The sequence below is a fragment of the Gossypium arboreum genome, chromosome 12, assembly GCF_025698485.1.
Source record: "Gossypium arboreum isolate Shixiya-1 chromosome 12, ASM2569848v2, whole genome shotgun sequence".
Lineage (NCBI taxonomy): Eukaryota > Viridiplantae > Streptophyta > Magnoliopsida > Malvales > Malvaceae > Gossypium > Gossypium arboreum.
Genome location: NC_069081.1, coordinates 89,180,621 through 89,206,591, shown reverse-complemented (window position 1 = coordinate 89,206,591; position 25,971 = coordinate 89,180,621). Strand labels below are relative to the sequence as shown.

The 25,971-nt window shown below is 30.8% G+C and overlaps 2 protein-coding genes and 1 long non-coding RNA gene across 3 annotated transcripts; all 3 read left to right on the top strand.

The window, feature by feature from the left end:
* Nucleotides 1–404: 404 nt before the first annotated feature.
* On the top strand, nt 405–2,644 carry LOC128285619 (uncharacterized). The gene is made up of 3 exons (XR_008276131.1): nt 405–563; nt 1,476–1,517; nt 2,401–2,644. It is a non-coding gene; the product is annotated as an uncharacterized LOC128285619 (long non-coding RNA).
* A 3,897-nt stretch (nt 2,645–6,541) lies between these two features.
* On the top strand, nt 6,542–7,273 carry LOC108460028 (BON1-associated protein 2-like). The gene has a single exon (XM_017759414.2). The coding sequence runs from the start codon at nt 6,654–6,656 to the stop codon at nt 7,194–7,196; it is 543 nt and encodes a 180-aa protein (XP_017614903.1). The 5' UTR covers nt 6,542–6,653; the 3' UTR covers nt 7,197–7,273.
* Nucleotides 7,274–22,838: 15,565 nt separating this feature from the next.
* LOC108459984 (BON1-associated protein 2-like) lies at nt 22,839–23,599 on the top strand. The gene has a single exon (XM_017759373.2). It carries the CDS (start codon nt 22,958–22,960, stop codon nt 23,501–23,503), a length of 546 nt encoding a protein of 181 aa, XP_017614862.1. The 5' UTR covers nt 22,839–22,957; the 3' UTR covers nt 23,504–23,599.
* Nucleotides 23,600–25,971: the final 2,372 nt, after the last annotated feature.

The window sequence follows — 25,971 nt, the reverse complement described above, 5'->3', positions numbered from 1 at the left end:
TGGCATAGGTTTAATTATGTTAGTGGGCCTCTAGAAAGCCCAAACTTAAGATAGAACCCGACAATTTTAGTTAATTTTTGTTCCATAACAAAAAGGGGATGAAATTATGAAATAGAACCTATGTGAAAATGTTTGAAAATGCTATAGGCTAAATTGAAGTGGCCAAATAAATAGGAGTGCAAAATAGGAGGATTTGCATGACAAACTTCCCATTTTACATGAAATGGCCAGCTATCATGTTGTTGTAGACAAAATGTGCACTTGATATCCATAATTTATGGTACAAATTGATACAAATTGATAATAGGTTAGGTAAATGTTCCATGATAATGGGTTAGGTAAATGTTTCATGATAATGGGTTAGGTAAATGTTTCATGATAAGAATTTCATGTCTTTTGTATTAAAGAATTAAATGGATGAAATATGAAGTTTTATTAAAAGAAAAAGGGGTGAAAAGAACAAAGTTTTGTCCATCTTTGTTCATCATAGCTGAAAGTTAGAGAAGAGAAAGGAGAGGAGAAAGCTCTTGAGTATTCGGTCATTAGGAGGAGGAAAATTGAAGGTAAGTTCTTGGTACCTTGCTTCTATTTTGAGGTTCATGAGTTCTTCTTGATTCTACCTTAACTCTTGAAGTATATTTTGATTTTTAATTGTGTTGTGAGCATTTAGTCATGAATTAAAATGAAGGAAATGGTTGTTGTTTCATGTTCTTTTGATGAAAAATGGAAGATAGGTGAAGTTGAGACAAATGAGCATGCATGTGCCTTAGATGCTAAGGGGAAAAATCGGCTAACATGTTGTGCTTTAAAATGATGAAATGGAGATTATACTTAAGTAAAATCATAGATATGTGATGATTGATTGGTGATATACATGTTTAAATAACAAGCATGCAAGTTAGGTGTGAAAGAGTGATTTGGTAATAAATCTGCTTGGGACAGCAGCAGTAATGTGAATTTGGAAAATCACCATAAATTGTGAGAGATGAGTTAGAAGGTGAATAAATTATGTAATTAAATCTCAATGAGTCTAGTTTCAAATGAAATAAACGAGAATATATTTTGAATTCTGTACAATGAGAAATTTGATTCGTAATGAAGAGTGGTCAGATTAGTCAAACAGTGAAACATGGGAAACTTTGAGAAAAATCTGGTATTGATTGGCTAAACCAAAAATTCTGAAAATTTTATGGATAGAAGATATATGAGTCTATTTTCAATGAAAATTAACGGCACTTGATTTGGAGTTTCGTAGCTCCAGTTATAAATAATTTAGTGATTGTTGCTCAGGAAGACAGCTTGCAGTGAAATTATGATTATGTGGTAAACATTGACAAAAATTTGTTAATGAGTTGCTTATTGTTTTCTTATAAGCTTACTATGATCTGTAGGTGTGGTTGGTTGAATATTATAAGGGGTTAATACGTAGTTCGTATTTGAATAGTTAGATTAATGTGTTAGTAATCCAATTGTAGGCAGTTCGTGTGTGGATCTCGTCAGCATATCGTCGCAAATAGGTGTGTAACTAACACCCTCTTTCTTAGTCTAGATCGGCAAAAGTCGAAAAGCCAAAATGCCGAAAATCGGTATTTTGTAGATTTGCGAGTGTGCAAATGCTTGTGAGGTAAATCGATTAATGTTTTTGGTAAGCTGCAAAATTTGGACTGCAAAGTGCATGATTTCTGTGCCCTCAATATTTTTGGGCTTAATGGGCCAAAATTGGAATGATGGGCCAACGGGCCCAATTTGGTAAGAACCCTCGGCACGTGATTCTGTTAGTACGTGAAAGGTAGGAATATGCATGAAAAACCCTAAAATAGATAAATTACTGAAATACCTTTAAAAGTGAAAAATTTACAGTTTTACCCCTAGGAGATAAATTACCGAAATACCCATAGGGTTAAATTGACTTAAATGCATGTTTGACTGTTGTTATTTATTGCATGCCATGTTGTTATTATCGATGCATGGGATGGGATATTGACGGAGGAAGTCTTGAAAGTGGCTTGTCCACGTCTTGGAGGCTTTGCCTCAATTTACTATTAACTGAGCAAACAATGCCGCAGCTGTAGAAGTGTTAAATTTGGGTGGGTTGAGCTATCCCACATGGAGTGTAGGGCTAGTACGGTGGAGTGTAGTGGTTGGTGGGTTGAGTAGTCTCCCAAATGGGCTTGCATATGTTTCTTGATGTTGCATGTATTTTGAAATGGGCCTATGGGCCATATCATTATCTGAATAAGGGCTAAGGCCCGCTTTATTGTAATTTGAAAAGGGCTCGCCCAAGATCTTTATTACTGAATGGGCTTAGGCCCAATGGGCTTAAGCTGACTTGGGCTTTGAATGGGTTTTCCTTACACACTGAGTTTTCCCAAACTCACCATTTTATTTTCATCCACGCAGGAAATCCCCAACCATAGTGGGCTTGGAGCTGTGAGGGAATTCGAAGTGGCCACCCGTTCTGAAAGTTTGATTTTCTTCTGGTGAATTGGACATTCTTTTATTTACGTTTGAAGTTTTGGGTTTTTAAATGTAATAAGGCCGCTTAATTATTTTTGATGGTTTTAATATGTATTACTAAGATAGGTATTACTTATTTTAACTGTTGAAATTGGATAGCTTTAGGGTGCGTTTTCAAAAACAACAATTGATTTCAAAATAACACGACAACAAGCAAAGCTTCCGCAATGAAAGTATTTTCCAAAATTAATCACTTTTCCTAAAAATGACTATCGGTTTCCTAGAAATATCCATGACGTTAAGGTGTGGCAATGGCGATATGCATGTCTAGGATTGGATCCGAAGGAAGCTTGGTACTTAAGCAGTCCGATGGACTCACCACCTCTTTTCTGGTTTCCTACCTGGTGCACAGCTTCCATTCACTTTAACCTTTAATGAATTAATCTTTTGAACATCAAGTACAATTTTCTGGACTTAGAATGAAAATTTTTTTTTTTACGTTTTTGATGTGGCATGCCGGATCCGGCCATAACTTCTGGGCCGGGTTTAGGGTGCTACAAACCAGAGTTTAGAAAATAAATTTTAAATTTTAAATTTTAAATTTTAAATCAACCCAGCTTTAACTCGATGCAACTCATGAATCATGATGTAGTGTAGTGACGATTGAGTGGTGATGTAAGTATAGGAAGAGGCGTTGGCTCTCAAGGCCATGATTCATCAACTTTTTTCAGTTTATCCAAGAAGAAAGAACACAGTTGAGTTGACATGGTCAACTTAAAGTACCCGTTTGCAGATTGTCAAAGCAATGTGAATAATCTATTAGCTGTTATACAATTTTTCCACCACACGTGATTAAGGAGGAATTACTATAATTTTTAAAAGATTTTGGTAAAATATAAGTGCAAATCACGTTGGTTTGAGGGAGAGTGTAATAGGGTTAAAAATAAAAGGGTTACTATAAGTTTTCGTTTTCAAATTTGATATTTAAGTCCATTTTGACATATGTATTTTATTTATTTATTTTTGGTATTTAAACTTGACAATTAGTTGCACAGATGAAGTTAGAAAATTGCTTTATGAATGGAGCAAAGATGAATCATAATTTTTTTGGAAGAATTAAAGTGTAATTTTACCATTATATTAGGGCTAAATGGTATTTTAAGATTGTGTCATGTTATCACTTGAATTACCTTAGAGTGTCAAATTATCAAATTTCTACATTTTTTAAGTTCAATGATCAGAATGGATCTAATTGTCAAATTCAAGTACCAAAATCGACAAAAAAATAAATAGGTACAAAATAGATGAAGTTGCTAAATTTAAATACCTAAAGCTATTACCCAAAAATAAAATGAAGACTTCAAAGTCAAAGGATAGTTAACCAAATTAATTTAGCCTTGAAATTTCCAATCAAATGGTCCAAAATTAATTAAAATTTTGATATTACTTAGTTCCTTCCATGATCCTGCGAACACTCACCATCCATCATGCACAGCTTTGCCACTTGACTTTAATTAGACTTGTGAATTGGGTCGGTGAAATTGATTTTAAATTTGATTAATTTAATTTTTTAAAATTTTAAATTATCTTAATTTTAATAATTTTTAGTTATTTTATGTTCAAATTATTCAATTTTAGGTTTAATTTTTAAGTCGGGTCGATATATATTTTGATCAATTGATGCTCAAATTATTTATGCTTGAGTCATTTTAAATTGTGTCAATTTCAAATTTGATTTATTTTATATTAGAACAATTTAAATTTTAAAATTTTTTACTCAATATGAATTTAGATAATTTCAGTTTAGAATTATTTTTGTCCGAATTATTTAGGTTTAAGACTCAAATTTAGAGCCAAATTATCATAAAAATAATTAACTTAAATTATTTTAAATGAATTATTTCAAACTTATATCAGTTTTGAAATTTAAATCAATGAAACAGTTTAAATTTAAGCGGAACCAATCTGAATATTATAAACTTTTTATTTTTAAATTAAATTAAATTTTCAATTAAAAAGTGGCAGCTGTATTTCATTATTCTCAACCAGCTCAACTCCCATTGTTTAACACAAAATTCAGCCCACAATTTTCAAATTAAACTGTCCAAATTATACTTTAAAAGTGACATTACTTGTCACATTCAAATTCAAATTAATAATAGAAAATAATTTCTTTAAAATTACTTTAAGGTGCAGTTACTTATTATTGATATTTTAATATAAAATTTCTATTTCTGACTTTCCTTTTATAATTCCAAAGTTTCATTAAAGCATGTCTGCTAAACTTTCCTTACCCAATTTTAATTTGAATTTCATTCTTATATTTTTAATAATCTTTTCATCATATGTGCTTTTTATACTATGTTTATAATTATTTATAATCTTTTTTAATCTATAAATAAAAGAATAATGTATTTCAATATACTCTAACCTACGTCCTCTAACCTACGTCCTCCTACATTAACAATAATACTTATGTCAATCGAGTTAAGACTTAATTGATAAGTATCAATATGAAATTAAATTAATTCATTTTCATAGTTAAAATTAAATATTAAGAATAATTCACACAAAGTTAAAATATTTTTAAATATGTTTTTTTCCAAGACTTTTCCGTGTAAGATTTAAGAAGGAATATGATTCAAATTGTATTTTCAATACTTATATTTATTTTATTTAAAGAAATTAAAATTTTATTTATGAGATAATATCTAATAAATTCGTAATTCAAATTTCGAATATATAATTTTTATCTTCAATGGTAATTTTTTTCCTTAAAATAGGGTTAAAAGATAAGAAGATTTGTCTTTGGCAATATTTAAATATTAAATTATATAAAAATATTAAATATTAAATTAAAGGTTGAATTTACGGCGACGGCCACTAGAAATTTTAGAGTAGAAAATTCAAAAACGCAGCACACGCCGATATTGAATGACCCAACTATGACACGCTCCCCTTCAAGACGTGCGCATTTTTATATGGGTTAATTCCGACATGATCCTTAAATTATGATCTTAATTTTAAATTGGTCCCAAAATTTGAAATATTCTGATAAAGTCCATATTAATCAAGTCCTTCTGCTAGTCTAGGTATCAACTTGAGAATTAAAGTATGTCTGGATTTAATGTAAAGTATATTTAAATTATGTCGGTGTGGATTTAACGTAAAGCATATTTAAATTATGTCAATAAGATTTTAAATGTGTGTCCACCTATTGTATTAAGAAGTTTAAATCTAATGTGTTAAAATCATAAGGGTCATCTTTTTATTTTTAATGTTTAATCCAAACTGTCCATGTGATATGGATACATATGTTTTAAATATGCTCCTTGTTAATTCCAAGCTAATATTTAACTCCTAAGCTTACATTTAAGTTCTTGGAAGGCTTTTATTTATATTGAGTGATTTTTGACTCATTCACACAGAGTCAACAAATCCCTCAACAAGTTTGGCATTGTTCTAAGTCAGTATTTTATCCCTCTGACTCTTTTGAAAGCCGCACAGAGTTCATGTAATAAGAATGCCTCGTCGAATTGAGCCATTCGTGACACACGGCCACTACCAAGGAAATAGTGCCCATTTTCCTTTGATAAGGTTTGAACCCAAGCCCTAAATGGCATTTAAGGGCACATATGCTACCATTTCTTTTGGTTAGATCAACTGGTACCATCCCTTTCTCACAATGACAAATATGCCATAAGTCAGGGGCACCCTACCAATGTGCATCCCCATAAAGCATTCTCACTTTGTGAATTCATGTTGCAAGCAACCTTTTCAGACACTCAGGCTCTTTGTAGAATTGGAGAACAAAATCCCAACTCAACCCAAAGACAATATCAACCTGTTGAAGGGTTCATCACCTCCAAATGGGCAACATTTTGAAGACTTGTCTAAAAGAGGTCAACATTTTGTAGATTAAAGATCAATTTAGAACCAGAGATATAGTTTAGGATGTCTAGTAAAATTAACCCCTTTTTTTTTTAAAGTCTAAATTGGTTGTAAGATTTTACGGTCTAACTTGAACCACCCTCTCTCTTTCCACTGCCTTTCATGTCATCTTCCTCTGTATACATATATATATACACACATATATGTATGTAACTCTGTCAAAACTTCAAATCAGCCATAGCCTCTCATAATTTCCAATAAAACCCAGTACTTAGAAACCTTTTTATTTTCAATCTTCATTATCAATGGAGACCAAGTCTCGTACTCTAGAGATCACAGTTTTATCAGCAGAAGACCTGAGAATCGACAACAAACCGGTGAAAAAGAACGCCTACGTCGTCGTTTCTGTCGACCCTTTCAACAACAAGGCGACCAAGGTCGACGGAGAAGGAGGTAGCAATCCTTCGTGGAACGACAAGCTGGTGATGGAAATGCCGTCACAGACGCGGTTTGTAACCCTCCTAGTCAAATGCAAGGGGTCCAGAGGGGAAAAAACGGTGGGGTTAGCAAGGATACCGGTGATGGATTTCGTCGGAGGGTATTCGCCGGCAGCTTGTTTGCAGTTCTTGAGTTACCGGTTAAGGGATCCCAAGGGATTGAAGAATGGGATTATTAATGTTTCGTTGAGAGTGAAAGAGCCTTTGCAGGATTGTTCTTCACAGGCTGGTGGTGGTGGTGGTAATGCGGCGGCGATAGGGCTGGGAATTCCCATTGATGGACGAAGAGATTATGGTGTGGTTACTGGGATTCCAATATGGACTGGTTATCCATCTAATTCTTTGTTTTAAATGATTGATTTTTGTAGTGATTCAATTGAAGTAATTGCAAAAGTTGTACAAAAAGTACACAAATATATTCCAACAAATTTGTTTAATCCAATCAATTTGGATCCAGTCATGATATAAAAGGAAATTAAAAAATTAAAAAATCAATTAACTCTCTTAATTCAATTCCGCAAACCAATCAGATGACAAGTGATATTTCAAAATAGGGCTTTAGCGGCGTTTTATCAAAAAACGTCACAAAAATTGTAAAACATAGAGCAATAGCGGCGTTTTACCAAAAAACGCCGCTAAAAACAGAGCAATAGTGGCGTTTTTTTTTAAAATGCCGCTAAAAATAGAGCAATAGCGGCGTTTTTGGTAAAACGCCGCTAAAAACCAAATCATTAGCAGCGCTTTTGGTAAAACGCCGTTAAAAACAAAGCAATAGCGGCGTTTTTGGTAAAACAGAGCAATAGCGGCGCTTTTGGAAAAACGCCACTAAAAACCAGAGCATTAGCGGCGCTTTTGGTAAAACGCCGCTAAAAACCAGAGCATTAGAGGTGTTTTTGGTAAAACGCCGCTAAAAACCAGAGCATTAGAGGTGTTTTTGGTAAAACGCCGCTAAAAATCAAAGCATTAGTGGCGCTTTCGGTAAAACGCTGCTAAAAGTCATATAACCCCTAAAAACCTAAACCCACCAAAAAATCATAAACGCTAATCTATAATCCTTAAAACACTAAACTCTTAAACTTTAAAAATTTTAAACCCTAAACTATAACTCCTAAAATACTAAACCCCAAAAACATCACATGGATGTTGATGTACATCATATGTTAAATATTTTCTTATATAATTTTAAAAGAGATAGTATTAATTTTAAAATATTGAATTAATTATCATTATAGTTTAAGGTTTATGATTTAGGGCATATGGTTAAGGGTTTAAGGTTTACGAGTTACTATTTTAAGTTTTATGGATTATGGGTTTATGGATTATGGTTTAAGGGTTAGGGGTCTAGGATTAAGAGTTTATATTTTATGATTTAGGATTTAGGGTCTAGGGATTAAGGATTAAGAGTTTAGGGTTTAGTTTATATTTTAAAGATTTTTGGTAAATGAGTAATTGTTTTTAATTTATATGTTAAATATTTTCTTATATAATTGTAAAAGAGATAATATTAATTTTAAAATATTGAATTAATTATCATTATAGTTTAGGTTTTACGGTATTTGGTTAAGGGTTTAATGTTTTTGAGTTACTATTTTAAGGTTTATGAATTATGGGTTTAGTGATTATGGTTTATGGTTTAAGAGCTGGAGTTTAAGATTTAGGGTTAGGGTTAGGAGTTAAGTGTTTGGTTTTAGGGTTTATAGACTATGTTTATGAATTCGGGTTTAGGGGTAAGGATTAGGGTTTAAGGCTTAGATTTATTAATGTTTTGTAAATTATATATTAAATAATTTATTATATAATTGTAAAGAGATAAGATTAATTTTAATATATTAAAATTATGATTATAGTTTAAATAATAGGTTAATGTTTGGGGTTTATGGTTTAGGATTTATGATTTAGGGTTTTGGGTTTAAGGGTTGGGGTTTAGGGTAAATATAGTGAACTACTTAACTTGTGTATCTTGGATTTTTTTATAATATAAATCTAAATAAGATAAATATAAATTATTATTTTAAAATATATATATCAAAATGGGTTAAATCCCAAAAGCATAAATTATGAACACAATTATTGATATAACATCATTTTATATTTATATATTGCATACATAAATATTTATATTTATTCAATATAAAATATATTGATGTATTTATTTTTAAAACGTGTATGATTAAATCAAAATTAAAGTTTTAACTATACATTTAAGGCACAATTAGAATTTCAAGTCTACAATTACACATCAAACCGAAATTCATATATAATTCGAAATGTATCTCTATCAAAATTTAAGTGTATACATATAATTAAATATAGTTTAAATTATTTAAGAGATAATGATAAAGTTTATTAAAAATGCCTTTAAAAACGGGAAAATGACTTTTTGTGGCGTTTTTATTAAAAATGCCGCAAAAAGTAATTAATAGTGGCATTTTTTATAAGAAACGCCGCAAAATTTTTTACACAAGACGGTGCCGTTTTGTTACCCAAAATGCATTAGACTTTTTCGTTCCCCCCTTCCCCCCGAAATCCCAAAATTTGACAAGAAATCTTTCTTTCTTCCCTCCTTTCTTTCCCCAAAATCGGTTCCCTCCCCCCTCCCCAAAGAAATCCTAAAATTTCACTCAAATTTCTTCTCTTTTCTTTCTCATTTTATTTTTCCCAAACCATTTCTCCCCTACCCCGATTCCCTTTATTTTTTCCTCTAATTTCCCCAAATCGGCAGCCCTCTGCATCTCGCGTCAGTAGCCATTCTTTGTATCTCTGTCGACATCATCATCAAGTATATTGAAAAGAAAAATCACCTAAAATTTCTCTTTTCGCTATCGGTTTAGTTACATAATATATCTCTTCGCGGCTCTCTCACCGCCACGCCATTTACTTGGTGCGGATTATCTTCACGGCCCGTTACGAGTACCATGAGGATGATGAGTCTGACGAAGAATTTAGCCCTAAAAAATAGGGTATGTTAACATTCCTACGAATCCTCTTTGTTAACATTCCTGCGAATCCTCTTTGTTAACATTAAGGAAGCCCTTTGATCAAATGCCATAGTTTTTATTAATTATTTAAATAAGTTCTCGGTTTGATTGTTCAAGACTTGTAAATCATGTCTATGTCATCTATGACTTTTCATTTTATTTAAAGTTTCTTTTTTAAAATATGTAATATGCAATCCAAGCACTTGTCTTGTTATTGTATTACTCGACGCTATTTTTGCTTGCTTTATTCTAATATGCTTTAATCTTTTGTCATTCTATGTGATGTCGATCTAAAGCCTTCATACAACATTTTAAGCTTATTTTTAGTTTCTTATTGACCTATCTTTGATTGTGTAACGATTGCATCTTTGTTCTATGGTATTGTGAACCTAGAATTGTTACCTCTTGGATGCTAATTTTATTATATTTCATGCGATTGCTCGCAAAGCGGTTTGTCTCATCAATCGACTGTCATCCGCACTTCTGTGGCATAAAATTATCTGGTACATGAAACCAAAAATGGTGCTTGTATGTTGGTGATGCAGTTCTGTTGCTCATGATTATGAATCTTCTGTATCATATATATATATATATATATATATATCACCTTAAGCAGTGTTTGTATCCTCTGTTTAATGTTTCCTGCTTTCCATTTGACAGATAAATTCAAAAGCACAGTGTCTGTATCAATTCATCATTGCCTTAAATGTAAGCATTCTTCTGCTCATAAACACTTTTTACATTTTTGCTCCTGAATTGAGTAAAAAAATATAACAACAGATAAGTTGCATACACCGAAAGCACTTTGTTGATAGTTTTGCTCATAAACACTTTTACTTCTCCTTTATATTTTTCAAAATTTAACAATAGATTGTAGTGTTTGACTTAATGCTTTCTGTGTTATTACACGGTTCAGAGCAAAACTATCAACAAAGTGCTTCAAGAATGGCGAGTGTAGCACCCCAAACCCGGCCCAGAAGTTATGGCCGGATCCGACATGCCACATCAAAAATGTTAAAAAAAAAATTTCCATTCTAAGTCCAGAAAATCGTACTTGATGTTCAAAAGATTAATTCATTAAGGGTTAAAGTGAATGGAAGCTGTGCACCAGGTAGGAAACCGGAAAAGAGGTGGTGAGTCCATCGGACTGCTTAAGTACCAAGCTCCTTTCGGATCTAATCCTAGACATGCATACCGCCATTGCCACACCTTAACGTCATGGATATTTCTAGGAAACCGATTTGATTAAGTCATTTTTAGGAAAAGTGATTAATTTTGGAAAATACTTTCATTGCGGAAGCTTTGCTTGTTGTCGTGTTATTTTGAAATCAATTGTTGTTTTTGAAAACTCGCCTAAAGCTATCCAATTTCAACATTAAAATAAGTATTACCTATCTTAGTAATACATATTAAAACCATCAAAAATAATTAAGCGGCCTTATTACATTTAAAAGCCCAAAACTTCAAACGTAAATAAAAGGATGTCCAGTTCACCGAAGAAAATCAAACTTTCGAGCAGTGGCCACTCAAATTCCCTCACGACTCCAAGCCCACTATGGTTGGGGATTTCTGCGTGGATGATAATAAAAGGGGTGAGTTTGGGGAAACTCGGTGTGTAAGGAAGACTCATTCAAAGCCCAAGTCAGCTCAAGCCTATTGGGCCTAAGCCCATTCAGTAATGTGATGGTCTTGGACGAGCCCTTTCAGATTACAATAAACGGGCCTTAGCCCTTATTCAGATGACAAGATGGCCCATAGGCCCATTTCAAAATACATGCAACATCAATAACATATGCAAGCCCATTTGGGGAGACTACTCAACCCACCAACCACTACACTCCACCCGTACCAGCCCTACACTCCATGTGGGGAATAGCTCAACCCACCCACCCAAACCTCCACATTCTGACCTTTGCTGCTCGATTAACGAAGAATTGAGGCAAAGCCTCCAGTACGTAGACAAGCCACTTTCAGTACTTCCTCCGTCAATATCCCAATCCCATGCATCAGATAATAACAACATGGCATGCAGTAAATAACAACAGTCAAACATGCATTTAGGTCAATTTAACCCTAGGGGTATTTCGGTAATTTATCTACTAGGGGTAAAACTGTAAATTTTCTACTTTTAAAGGTATTTCAGTAATTTATCTATTTCAGGGTTTTTCATGCATATTCCTACTTTTCACGTACTAATAGAATCACGTAGCGAGGGTTCTTACCGAATTGGGCCCGTTGGCCCATCATTCCAATTTTGGCCCATTAAGCCCAAAAATATCGAGGGCACAGAAATCATGCACTTTGCAGTCCAAACATTGTAGCTTACCAAAAAATTAATTGATTTACCTCACGAGCATTCGCACACTTACAAATCTACAAAATACCGATTTTCGGCATTTTGGCTTTTCGACTTTTGCCGATCTAGACTAAGAAAGAGGGTGTTAGTTACACACTGCTTTTGCGACGATATCTTGTGAGATCCACACACGAACCGCCTACAATTGGATTACTAACACGTTAATCTAACTATTCAAATACAAACTACGTATTAACCCCTTACAATATTTAGCCAACCACACCTACAGATCATAGTAAGCTTATAAGAAATCAATAAGCAACTCATTAACAAATTTTTGTCAATGTTTACCACATAATCATAATTCCACTGCAAGCTGTCTTCCTGAGCAACAGTCACTAAATCATTTATAACTAGAGCTACGAAACTCCAAATCAAGTTCCGTTAATTTTCCTTGAAAATAGACTCATATATCTTCTATCCATAAAATTTTCACAATTTTTGGTTTAGCCAATCAATACCAGATTTTTCTCAAAGTTTCCCATGTTTCACTGTTTGACTAATCTGACCACTCTTCATTACGAATCAAATTTCTCATTGTACAGAATTCAAAATATGTTCTTGTTTATTTCATTAGAAACTAGACTCAATAAGCTTTAATTACATAATTTATTCAGCTTCTAATTCATCTCTCACAATTTATGGTGATTTTCCAAATTCACATTACTGCTGCTACCCCAAGTAGATTTATTACCAAATCACTCTTTCATACACCTATCTTGCATGCATGTTATTTAAACATGTATATCACCAATCAATCATCACATATCTATGATTTTACTTAAGCATAATCTCCATTTCATCATTTTAAAGCACAACATGTTAGCCGATTTTTCCCTTTAGCATCTAAGGCACATGCATGCTCATTTGTTTGGCTCAACTTCACATATCTTCCATTTTTCATCAAAAGAACATGAAACAACAACCATTTCCTTCATTTTAATTCATGACCAAATGCTCACAACACAACCAAAAACCAAAATATGCTTCAAGAGTTAAGGTAGAATCAAGAAGAACTCATGAACCTCAAAATAGAAGCAAGGTACCAAGAACTTACCTTCAATTTTCCTCCTCCTAATGACCGAATACTCAAGAGCTTTCTCCTCTCCTTTCTCTTCTCTAACTTTCAGCTATGATGAACAAAGATGGACAAAACTTTGTTCTTTTCACCCCTTTTTCTTTTAATAAAACTTCATATTTCATCCATTTAATTCTTTAATACAAAAGACATGAAATTCTTATCATGAAACATTTACCTAACCCATTATCATGAAACATTTACCTAACCCATTATCATGGAACATTTACCTAACCTATTATCAATTTGTATCAATTTGTACAATAAATTATGGATATCAAGTGCTCATATTGTCTACAACAACATGATGGCTGGCCACTTCATGTAAAATGGGAGGTTTGTCATGCAAATCCTTCTATTTTGCACTCCTATTTATTTGGCCACTTCAATTTAGCCTATAGCATTTTCAAAAATTTTCACATAGGTCCTATTTCATAATTTCACTCCCTTTTTCTTATGGAACAAAAATTAACTAAAATTACCGGGTTCTATCTTAAGCTTGGGCCTTCTAGAGGCCCACTAACATAATTAAACCTATGTCAACATTCACAAGATTCCCGAAAATTGGGGCGTTACAGCGAGCTTCTTATTCTTGATGGTGAGGCCATGGCAATTTACCAACTCTAGCTCTTGAACATGATAGTAGAAGAAGCTGATATAAAGTTGAACTTGTAAGTCATGAATTCATTACACAGCTTGATAACTGTTGGGATTGTAGAAAGTTGACTGACATTTTTTCAATTTTAAATTATTATTATTTAGTTTACATGTCAACTCTAAAACCCAAGTGCTTCAGTCAAAACACATTTCATCCTTAATTGCAATAATGCTTTTGGTTTGGTTAAGTTTGGCATTACAAGTTGTCTGTAAGCCTTTTGATAGGATGTTATAAAGCATTCCTTACACCTGTTAATGATAATAATAAATGTATTTGAACAGCAAATGGCAAAAGATATTAGATTGAATCTTAACTTCTAGGCTTTATTGATGGTTTGACCCTTAATTAGTTAATTATATCATTTTTTTTGTCCACTTTGATACTTGAAACCCAGACACATGAAGCCTATTAGAATGCATCATGTGACATTCTTATATTTCATAGCATTTCCACCCTCAGTCAATTATTTCCTCTTAACTCTCTAAACTTGCTGTCAAGGAACAACCTAAATGATTGAAAATCGTTTAATCATTTTATATTGAATTATTTCTAAAAATCATTTTATAAAGAAAGTTTTTTTTTAAGTCTTCCTAAAATCATTGTTATATGGCCTCCTTCATTTTCATTGTTAGTGTTTGCACCATCGAAAGCTTTCCTTTTATTTCCTTCTCAATACCTCAAAAATATTGATGGCTTAAGCTAATGTATTTAACTTCAAACACTTACCAGATTGCTAGAGTTCAAGATGCTTTGTTGACTGCTTGCAAGCTTGCTAATGTTTCCCTAGTGAAGTACTATTTTAAAGACCTTTTAATTTCCATATTTTGCTTTCTGAAATATGCTTATATTTGTTTCATTTGCAGTGGAATTGCTATATCAATGGTAATGAAATATGCAGACAATATTGTGAAGGTAAGATATGACCCAAAATTTCATGTTAGTCAATCATTGATTTGTCTGCATTTACATCCATCTCTCGATTTTTAAGAAACTTGTTAGGCATGTCATGGTTATTAGTAATGTTCATGCATTTTGCATGGCATAATGAAGGAAGTTGCTTCTCTTTCTTAAGTTGATTGGGTTACTTGTTTATTCCTCTGCTTCCACTATATGTAATATCCGTTTTCTTCTTCTGAAACACGTAAGTAAGGTGATTTATTTTATTGAGCAAGAATGTCATCTTTTGTCTTTTGATTATACTATTTACAACGTTGATGCAACCCAAGCTAAGTGGTATGCGATTTAATAATATTTTAAGAATCTTTAGCTGCATACTAGAAGCCTCCTCGAAAGAAATTGAAGCTAAGGAATGACTTTGTGGCTTCCTAATGATATACTCCACGTGTCCAGTGAATTATTTAACCACACTCGAAACTAAAATTATTTCGATGGATCAAATCTTATGCAAATTAACTTTTTAACATGTCAGCCTATTTAGATAAGTGATAAAAGGGATCAAATGGTACATTCATAGCATATTAGTAACCATTTTGAATCCTTGATTGAAGTTCCATTGTCTATTCAATGTGGTGCGTGTCTATTCTACTTGGTGGCAATGCTTCTCACCGCCGTTGTTTGATGTTTCTGTTCGCTTCAATCTTACCCTTGCTTTCTTCCTCGGTGCTACGTAAGTTATCTCTGCCACATTTTAATATTCATACAATAGATAGTCTCTCTTGTTTGAAGCTTCAAATCGGCATCTAGCATAATTCGAGCATCACCGCCTTTTAATTGGTCCTGCACATACATATAGGGAGGATAGCATTTAAATGCGGATCAAAACATGTAGCAATTATGTATAATTTCGTATTTCACTTTGACTACTGATAGCATTTACGATTAGCCTAGCATCGCTTTTTTTATTATGGGTACCGATTTCACTTTCATTACGATAGATGGTATAGCTAATTTCCTTGTTTTGCTCGGTCGGTGACCGAGATTCCGTTTAACAATTTTCTTTATTGCTAGAACAAGTCTTAACCAAGATCAAGATCAAAGTACTTCACTAAGTTATATATGCAGCATTGCAATGAGAGGTGATGATGATTTGGCATTATATTCTCACCGGGATGAATTTTGTTTTAGAAATTGTAATACTTTGTGTGTCTCTGCGTGTGTGTTTTTTTATGTATTAAATTACATATTGAATCAATGTTTATGTATTAAATTTAATTTCATTAATTTTTATATTTAGTTTTGAAGTTTAAATTTTAATGGAAAATTTAATTTAATTAATATTTTTATTTATCCATAAAAGTTCAAATTTGTTTAAAGTTCAAATTTCAAAATTAAACATAATATAATATTTAACATAGAAATAAATATTATTTAATTAAAATAAAATAATTTTTTAAAGTTCATGATTTTTAGCGGCATTTGTGAGAAAAGCGCCGCTAAAGGTCATGATCTTTAGTGGCGTTTGTAAAAAAAACGCTGCTAAAGGTCCTGGTCTTTAGCGGCGTTTCTTAAAAGAGCTCCGCTAAAGGTCCAGGTCTTTAGCGGCATTTTTTATAAAAGTGCCGCGAAAAGTTCTGGTCTTTAGCGGCATTTTTTAGATTTGTGGCGTTGCATATAGCGACGTTTTTTGCAACGCTTGGGAAAGCGCCGCTAAAAGTATTAGCGGCGTTTAGCAAAAAAAAACGCCGCTAAAAATCTGTTTTCCTGTAGTGCAACTAGTATTCCCTAATGAAAGCTTAAATCATGATTCCTCATTTAATTTATCCAATGTAATTATTAATTAAATAGTTTAATTAAATTTTTTTTTGATTTAATTTGGTGCGAATTAAATTGAGAGGCCTTTTTTAAAATTTGTTAACATTTTAAGTTTAAGTAATTTTAAGTCTATTTAGTCACTTGTTTGAGTATTTTTATTATTATTTGGACATTTTTATTGGAATTAAGTGAGTTTTAGTTATTAACTTTTTATGATGAAATTATGTTTAAATGAGGTTTTGGATATAATATTGATAGGTTGTAATTGTAGAAGCTAAGATTAAACTAGTTTAAAGATATATGTTTATATATAAACTATGTGCACCAATGATTTAGACTCGGTTTGTCATTAAATTTATTTTATTTTGATTTGGTGAGCATAAAGATAATTAAGTGGTTTTTGCCATTTAGTTCACAATAACATTTTATTTTCGATAATTATAGATTTTTTATTGATTTAAAATCAAGCTTCTCGTAGTTAGGGGTTGGAAGGGATCTCCCTCTAAAATAACAAAAAATTCATTCAAACCCTTTAATTTTTTTAAAATTTTAAATTAATAAGATAAAATTACACTTTGGCCTAAAGTTGTTCATGGGGGTGAGCTTAAAATTTTACTCAAGCCCGGCCTAGATAAAAATGTTAAACTTGAGCCTAACCCGACCCAACCCAGATAAAAATACATTAGAAATGCTAAAAATTAAAATAAATATTTCCTAACAAATTAAAAATAAATTTTGAAAAATATGTATACTTAAATAGCATTAAGATAGATGCAACTTAACAAGCAAATGTCTCTAAAATAATAATAAAATTAACAATAAAACAAGCGTTATATAATATCTGAACAATAACGACAAAATATTGATAACATAATAGTGAAATGGTAGCAAAATAGGGAGAAAACAACAAGAAAATGACATTAAAACAACAAAAAATTAGTAGATTTTTTTATCCTTTTGTGAATTCGGATCGGCCTGGACAAAAAATACTTTACCTAAGGCCTAACTTATTTTTTAAACGGGTCTTATTTTTGTACCCAAACTTATTTTTCAAGCCTATATTTTTGCCAAAACCCTTCTACTTTTTGGGTCGAACCATGAACCGGTCTATTTAACCCTTCTAAAATGATAAAAATTTGATTTAATCTTTTAAAAGTTATAAAGATATAAACTATTCAAATGGTGATATTATATTTTTATTATCATAAAAATTAAAATTTATTTTTTACCCCTCTTAAAATTCATTTTTACCTTCACCCCTAGAAGCAGCTCAATAAAGCCGATTGAGACCCGCTGAAAGAAGAATCTAACAAAAATTACCAAGGGTCGTCGACTCCCATGATTGAGGAAACTTCAGTTTTATATCCAAAAATACAGTTGAGTTGACATGGTCAGCGCAAAGTCTTCGTTATTCCATCTTGTCAAAACAATATGAATTACATTTGAAATTTAATACGTTTTCCCACCATACGTGATATAGAAGGAAGTTTAAGTTTTATTATTAATATTTGTAATATATGGATTTATTTTTTATTTTAATTTTATCATTTTCGGTTCTTGTATTCTTAGAATTTTAAAATTTTTGTCTTAAGTAAATGGTAGTTATTAATTTCATTAAGTTAAGGTGTTTTCAAAATTTGATACGACAAATATATTATCATATGTGTAATGTCATGTCAATTTATTATTTTGACATATTAATAAAAAAGCAGTTAATAGATTTAATAATTTTCATTTGTGTTAAGATAAAAATTCTGAAATTTGAAAAATATAGTTGCTGAGAATAATCTAATTAGAAAATATAAATTAAATATATAACTTTATGCACAATATAAAATTAATAGCATAATTTAGCCAAAAGAATTACAATTATAATTTGGTCAGACTAAATTTTAAAATTTTAAAAATATAAGGACTAAAATTGATCGATTTGGAAAGTACAACAACTACAATTAATCAAATTAATGTACATATACTAAATCCACAATTTAGACGAAGTACAAGGTCTAATAAAACAATTTGACCTAGAAATAATTATAAGTAGAAATATTTATAATAGGGAAAAAAAGAAATGGTAAAATAGAAGGTGCAAATTACTCTAAGAGAGTGAACGCCATCTTTTGATTAAAACTCTGAAAATTTGTTAAATTCAGGGATTAAATTGTAAAAAATATAAATTTAAAGACTAAATGTTATTTTATCCCAAAATAAAATGGAGACTTCAAAGACATTGCTTAGTTCCATACATGATCCGTCTCTTGACTTTAGGGACGAACTCATGAATTTGTTATTTGGGGTGACCTAAAAATTTAGCTAAAAAAGTTTAAATTTAATATTTTATAATTAAAAGAGATTAAAATTGATATTATACCAATTAGTTAGGAGCAAGGTCAGTTCTCGATCCCTTATAATTAAATTGAAGTTTTTCGTATTTTAAATACGATATTATTTTATGTTCAAGTAATTAGAATTTGATGCTTAATTTACAAGTCGAATCATTATAGATTTTAATTAGTTTAGTTTTAAAGTATTTTAAAATATTTATTCGAGTAACTCAAATTGAGTTAAAATTTATTTTAAATTTAAATTAATTCACTTTTACGTAAATCAAACATTTAATTTCATATTAATAATAGGAAATAATTTTTTAAAAATATTTTAATGTGGCAGTTACTTACCAAGTTAATCATTGAAATTTGAATAGAGAATTCTAATTTTGACTTTGCTTTTATAATTCTATAGTTCTATTAAAGGAAGTGTGAATGGTGAAAGCAATTTTAATTTGAGTTTCACACTTTTTAAATGGATTGTAATATTTAAATGAATATTATTGTCAATCCAGTAGGATGTGAGTTTTAGCGTACTGAAGCGCTTTATCATCTTATTTATGAGTTTGGGAAGGATTATGGGTAGAGTTGTTCATGAGTCGGGCCATTCGGTCTAGTTCAAAAAATGAAAAGGTTTAGATAAAAATATAGGTCTGAAAAATGAGTTTAGTTAAAAAATAAGACCTGTTTGGAGAATGAGTTGAGCATTGGGTAAATAATTTTGGCCTGAGCCTGACCTGGCCCGAATTTGCAATAAAAAACTCTCTGCTATTTTGTTACCATTCCACTATTATATTGCTACTATATTGTTGTTAATGTTTGGATATTGTATAACACTTGTTTTATTGTTAATTTTGTTACTATTTTAGAGGTATTTTCTTGTTAAGTTGCACTTACGTTAATATTATTTAAGTATAATTTTTTTAAAATTTTATTTTCAATTTGTTGGTAAACATTTATTTTAATATTTTTAGTATATTTTATATATATTTTAAAAATTTATATAAAAATAAAAAGTAAAAAATTAATACTGGTAGTCGAGTCCAGATTTTAGCCTTTTTATTTGAGTCGGGCTCGGGTAAAAGTTTAGGCCCATTTTTTGACCCAGACAAGCCCGAGCCTATCAATCATGCTTAAAGATTTATAGGGGCTCAACCCATGGACAACTCTAGTTATGAGTAGTTCTAGACATTGTATAAAAAAGAACAGATATGATAATAACCTATAAATGACTTAAATAAATTTTTTTTAACATTAAACATGTTTTTCCTTGTCAAGTTACCTTTAAAATATCACATTGATCCCTGATGTTTCTTCCAAAGTGCAATGTGATATCTGTACAAAGACGTGCTATTTTTGGGTATATTCAATGTACCCCAAAGCCTTAACATTATTTAATTACACGCTGACTTAGCAAAAATGAATAAACGAATGTCAATTGCTGTCATATGATTGGTTTTGTATTTTAACTATAATTTTTGCCATTCAATTTTTAACAAATATAATTTTTTTGTTTAAAGTTTTTCTGAAATAAATTGTTTATTTCTTAAAAAATCAAAAATCAAATAATTTAATCAATCGATAAAAATTATATTGAAATGCTAAAATCAATCGTACGATGATATGTGCCATTTATTTATGTGTTGTTGCCAAGTCAATATGTAAATTAAGTGGTACTATGACTTTAGAGTACATTAATATGCGACAAAATAGTACATGTATCAAATTAAATATTTTATTTATACGAGCAATATATTGCACATTAAATAAAAGTTTAAGGACCAACTATTAGATTAGTATAAATGTGAAATGCATTTTGTTCCTAATTTTGTTATATATGAGTTTCCCAATATTGATATTGAGTAAATTGGACATTTCAAAAAAAAAAAACAGAACAATTAATTACAAAGTTCATTAGTTGTGTATATTTTTATTAGTATAATAATAAATTTAGCCTCAAATTTTACATATTTTATCAATTTAGTCTTGATTTAACCCATTTAGCTAGCAACTCTTACATATTCTTTACATAGAATATGTAAACATCAAAGGGTAAATTTGTTATTATACCAATCAAAATTATATACAATTGACGTAAAATATTGATGCCATGATTAGCTATCATTAGTCGCTCATTTTCGAAATTGACAGAGATTAAATTGATCTTTTTTTTTTAAAAGGGACTAATTTGCTTAATATCAAATTAGAAAAGGACTAGAAATTGTTTTTGAATTACACCGATAGTTATCCAACTATTAGTAAATTTCTTTTTTTGGTCACACAATAACTTTTAAAAATGAAAAGATAACAACTTTAACCCTCAACATTTATATATTGTGTAATTTGGTATTTTTTTTGTAGTTTTGCTTTTCTTTTGGACCTAATCACTTAAAAAGCTAAAAAAAAAATTATAAGCTAAATTTGATTGAAAATATGCCAAAAATAGAAACAATCAAAATTTTAAGATAACAATTTTATCTTTTATCATTCTTTTAAAATTAACCCTTAATATCACAAAGAAAAGAAAAATTACAAAATGACCAAATTACACAATATATAAATGTTGAGTGTTAAAATTTTAAAATCAAGACTAAATTGACACATTACATAAATACTAAGGAATAAAGTTGCTATTATGTCAATTTTAAAAGTTACTAAGTGACAAGTTATATTCCCATTAATAATGTAACGACTTTTGATAAAAACGAAAAAATTGAATAGTTAAGTAAACATTCTATAATTTTTTATAATTGGATGACAAAAATAATTTAGGGCTGATTATTAATGTAGTTTACTTCAAATTAATTTTTTTTTTTTTAATTTTTGCTTTTACGGCGACCGTCGGTAGAAACTTTATAGTAGAAAATTAAAAACGCAGCACACGCCAATATTGAATAACCGCACTTTGACACGCGACACCCCTTAACCACGCGCTTATTATTATATGGATTAATTGCACCCAACATATATAAATTATGATGCAAATTCAAATTAGTCCTAAATTTTAAAACATTTTAATAATGTAATGGGCTGATGTCCCATGAAACACGATGTTGTTTTATATTTTTTACAACCTAATACCTGATATGAAATTAAAAAAAAAAAATCTAGAGTACTGGGGGTATTGAGTATTTGTACTTAGAATGTTAGAGTTTATATCAAATTTTACCCTTTCTGATTCTAGGTTAGATATTCGGGTCTGCAATTTTTAACATTTAAAACAAAATTGTTTTAGTTCAACTAGTATTAGTATTGTTGTTAGTGTAAGAGGATGCAGATTCAAGCGCATTAAAGCACGTTTATCTTCTATTTAACTGTTGAAGAAGAGTTATGAGTAGTTCTAGATATTGTATAAAAAAAACAACACCTTTTAAACTATATCAATTAAATATTGACACACGATTATGCCACGTAGGCACTATTACTATTTCTGCTAAAAATCAAACAAATTTGTCACGAAATTGAAATGATGAAGGCAAAACTACTAAAAAAAAAGGAGAAGAAGAATAAGTGCTAATTTATCAAAAAGTGTAAGCATTAAGGACCTTTTTGTTATTATTCTAATTTCAATTACATGTCTACCTACTATAACTTGAATTTGATTAAAGAAAACTAGTTCCATTAAAATTTATTAAATTCATACACGTTATCTATATGTTAAATTCGAGCTAGGATTTAGTGCTTAAGTTTAGATCTAAGTTAAGCTCATTCGTTTTTAAATTCAAGAACCAGTTTAAAATCTGACGTATAGGTTGAGGATTTATGATGAAATTAATCCTTTATTATATTTAATAGTCTTGGGTGTAAAATATTCAAGTCTTAACCTGAAGCACCCTCCCTCTTTCTTCTTCCTTTCATATTAACTTCCTATATGTGTGTGTGTATATATATATATATCCCTTAGGAGCCTTTCTTCTCAACACCATAGCCTCTCAAATTTTCATTAGAAACCCAAAATTTTCTTAGAAACCTTCTTTGATTCTTCTTTGATTTAATTAATTTAATGGAGACCAAGTCTCGCACTCTAGAGATCACGGTTTTATCAGCAGAAGGCCTGAGAATCGACAACAAACCGGTGAAAAAGAACGCCTACGTCGTCGTTTCGGTCGACCCTTTCAACAACAAGGCGACCAAGGTCGACGGAGAAGGAGGTAGCTACCCTTCTTGGAACGACAAGCTGGTGATGGAAATGCCGTTACAGACGCGGTTTATAACCCTCCTAGTCAAATGCAAGGGGTCCAGAGGGGAAAAAACGGTAGGGTTAGCGAGGATACCGGTGACGGATTTCGTCGGAGGGTATTCGCCGGCGACTTGTTTGCAGTTCTTGAGTTACAGGTTAAGGGATCCTAAGGGGTTGAAGAATGGGATTATTAAGGTTTCATTGAGAGTGAAAGAGCCTTTGCAGGATTGTTCTTCACAGTCTGCGGCTGGTGGTGGTGGTAATGCGGCGATGATAGGGCTGGGAATTCCCATTGATGGACGAAGAGACTATGGTATGGTTACTGGGATTCCAGTATGGACTGGTTATCCATCTAATTCTTTGTTTTAGATGATTGATCTTTGTAGTGATTCAATTGAAGTAATTGCAAAAGTTGTACAAAAAAATACACAAATATATATCAACAATTTTGTTTAATCCAATCAATTTGGATCCAGTCATGATATAAAAGGTCCTTTAAGAAAGAAAATTGAAAAATCAATTTAACTCTCTCAATTCAACTCTCACCCAATTAATCATTTTATTAAAAATTTCATTTATTTATACCATTAAAAATTGGTCAATGAGATATGTATCTCAACATGAGGTACACATAACACGCCATTTATCACTATTTCATTATTTCATCAACCATGCAACGATGAATTATTTGCAGAATGTTTTAAATCTAGTTAAATTGGTTGAATTTAAAACATGTTTATTAATTAAAATCTTAATAAATTATTTACAGAATTATTTTAATATAATCATATTTCATTTATATAAATTATGAATGTTAGGTTTAATGTAAATAAAAATTTTAATATTTTATTTTATGTTAAAAAATTTTAACCATTTAATAAATATTAATATATATTATTTAGATCAATATAATAGAGATATTAGATCGATAAATATAATACGATTAAATTATTAAAATATTTTAATAAGAAAAGGAAAGATTTTATAATTAGAAAACTATATGGTATATTATATAATCATTGTTGGACTCGTCAAGGGTGGTTAAAGGTATTTTATTGTTCCATTAGAGCTATATTTATATTAATGTAAATCCACCAAAAAGAAAAGTAGGTCGTCGTCGGTGATGAAACCAGAATCCACTATCCCCCGCTCAAAATCCTCCATTTGTGAAGGAAGTGTCAATTTTAGATATGTAAATTTTGATTCTTTTAATTCGATTAATTCAAATTTAAATATAATTTAATTATAAAAAGTTAAATATTTGAATTTGATATCAAAATTATTTAAACATAAATTAATTCGTACAAATCAATCGAAATGATGTCCTTAAGGTCGAAGATGGAGTAAGTAGTAGTCTTACCCTTTTAACCCCAAATTGTTAACTATAAAAATGCAAGTTATTATGATGACAAAATTACATTTTGATCTCCGAAAATTTATTATTCATCTCAGATTCTTAAAGCAACTTTTTGACTTCTCCTTTGACCATGGCTCCGTATTTGATTATATTACCATATAAACCCTTCTAGTTTACAATATTATAATTAATAAAATGATAATTTTTTTTATTTTAACTCTCAAAATTTCACAATTTAATTTCGACCATAAGCTTCATCTCTAGTCTTGCCCACAAAAATTGACAAACAACTCGATTCGAACAAGGCTAACCAAATTGCTTTTTTAACTTTTTCATTCTTTAGGCAAAAACATGTGAGAGTATATTAAAGGAATAGTTTTATTCACGTTTTAAATTTCAAACATTTGTGGGTTATTTTATCAATTCAATTACTATTCAAAAAGGGCCTACTCCACCTTTAAAATTTGGTTAAATTTCATTGTCAAGCTGCCGGTTGCCAACTTGTCCATGGAAAAAAAATACAAGTCGTCATATTAATTAAATGTCAAGTGACGATGGTGAAATAGCGGCTCTCCTCTCTTGTTTCTCGTTATCTTCCTTTGAAATAAAGGTTAGTTATATGCATATATGTTGATATTTCTGAATTTTTTTAGAAAAATTTTTGAAGTATCGTTTGTTCAAAGTTAGTAGACCTTTTTAACACATTCAGTTTTATATTTAGCTATGCACGACCCTTCCACACGAGACGCTCCTGCTCAGTGCATTTGTTGCTTGGGGATGAATCCAAAAATTTATTTTAGGGGTTAAACTATAATTTTATCATTGTATTAATATATTATTTAAAATTTTTTAATGAGATTAAATTGAAAATTTACCATTTTAAAGGATCAAAGTGCAATTTTACCATTGTATTAAATTTTAATTTCAAATTTTTTGAAGGGGCTACAAAGTAATTTTTCCATTTTGAGAGGGGGCAAGGCCCTTACCTACCCCTTGGTGTGATCCCTGCCATTGCTTCTTTAAGCAACCTATTTAGGCACTTGAGCTCTCTGCAGAGTTGAGAGGCAAAACTTCAGTTTGACTCTAGGACAATATAGACCTGTTTAGGGATCCATGGCTCCGGACAGATGACACTTCAAGACTTTTCCAAAAAAAGTTAACCTCGCAATCTTTCTTAGTTCTAAAATTTTAGTTTCTTGGAAAAAATTTAGATCAATAATGGGAAGTTTCCTTGGTTTTTTCCCTTGAGAGAATCATTAATTATAAAAGAAGTTACAAAAGCTCCAATTGAACCATATTGGAAAAATGTCTTATCTTAAGAAAATATGGAATCGAAAAGAACGCAAAATATCATGAATACAAACTACAACATTTGACGTCAGCAATCGGAATGAATATCTCAAACAGATCCGTTGGATTAAAAAACAATGATTTTATCCTTCCATAATAACTTGCAAAACCTCATAACGTTAAATCCTAC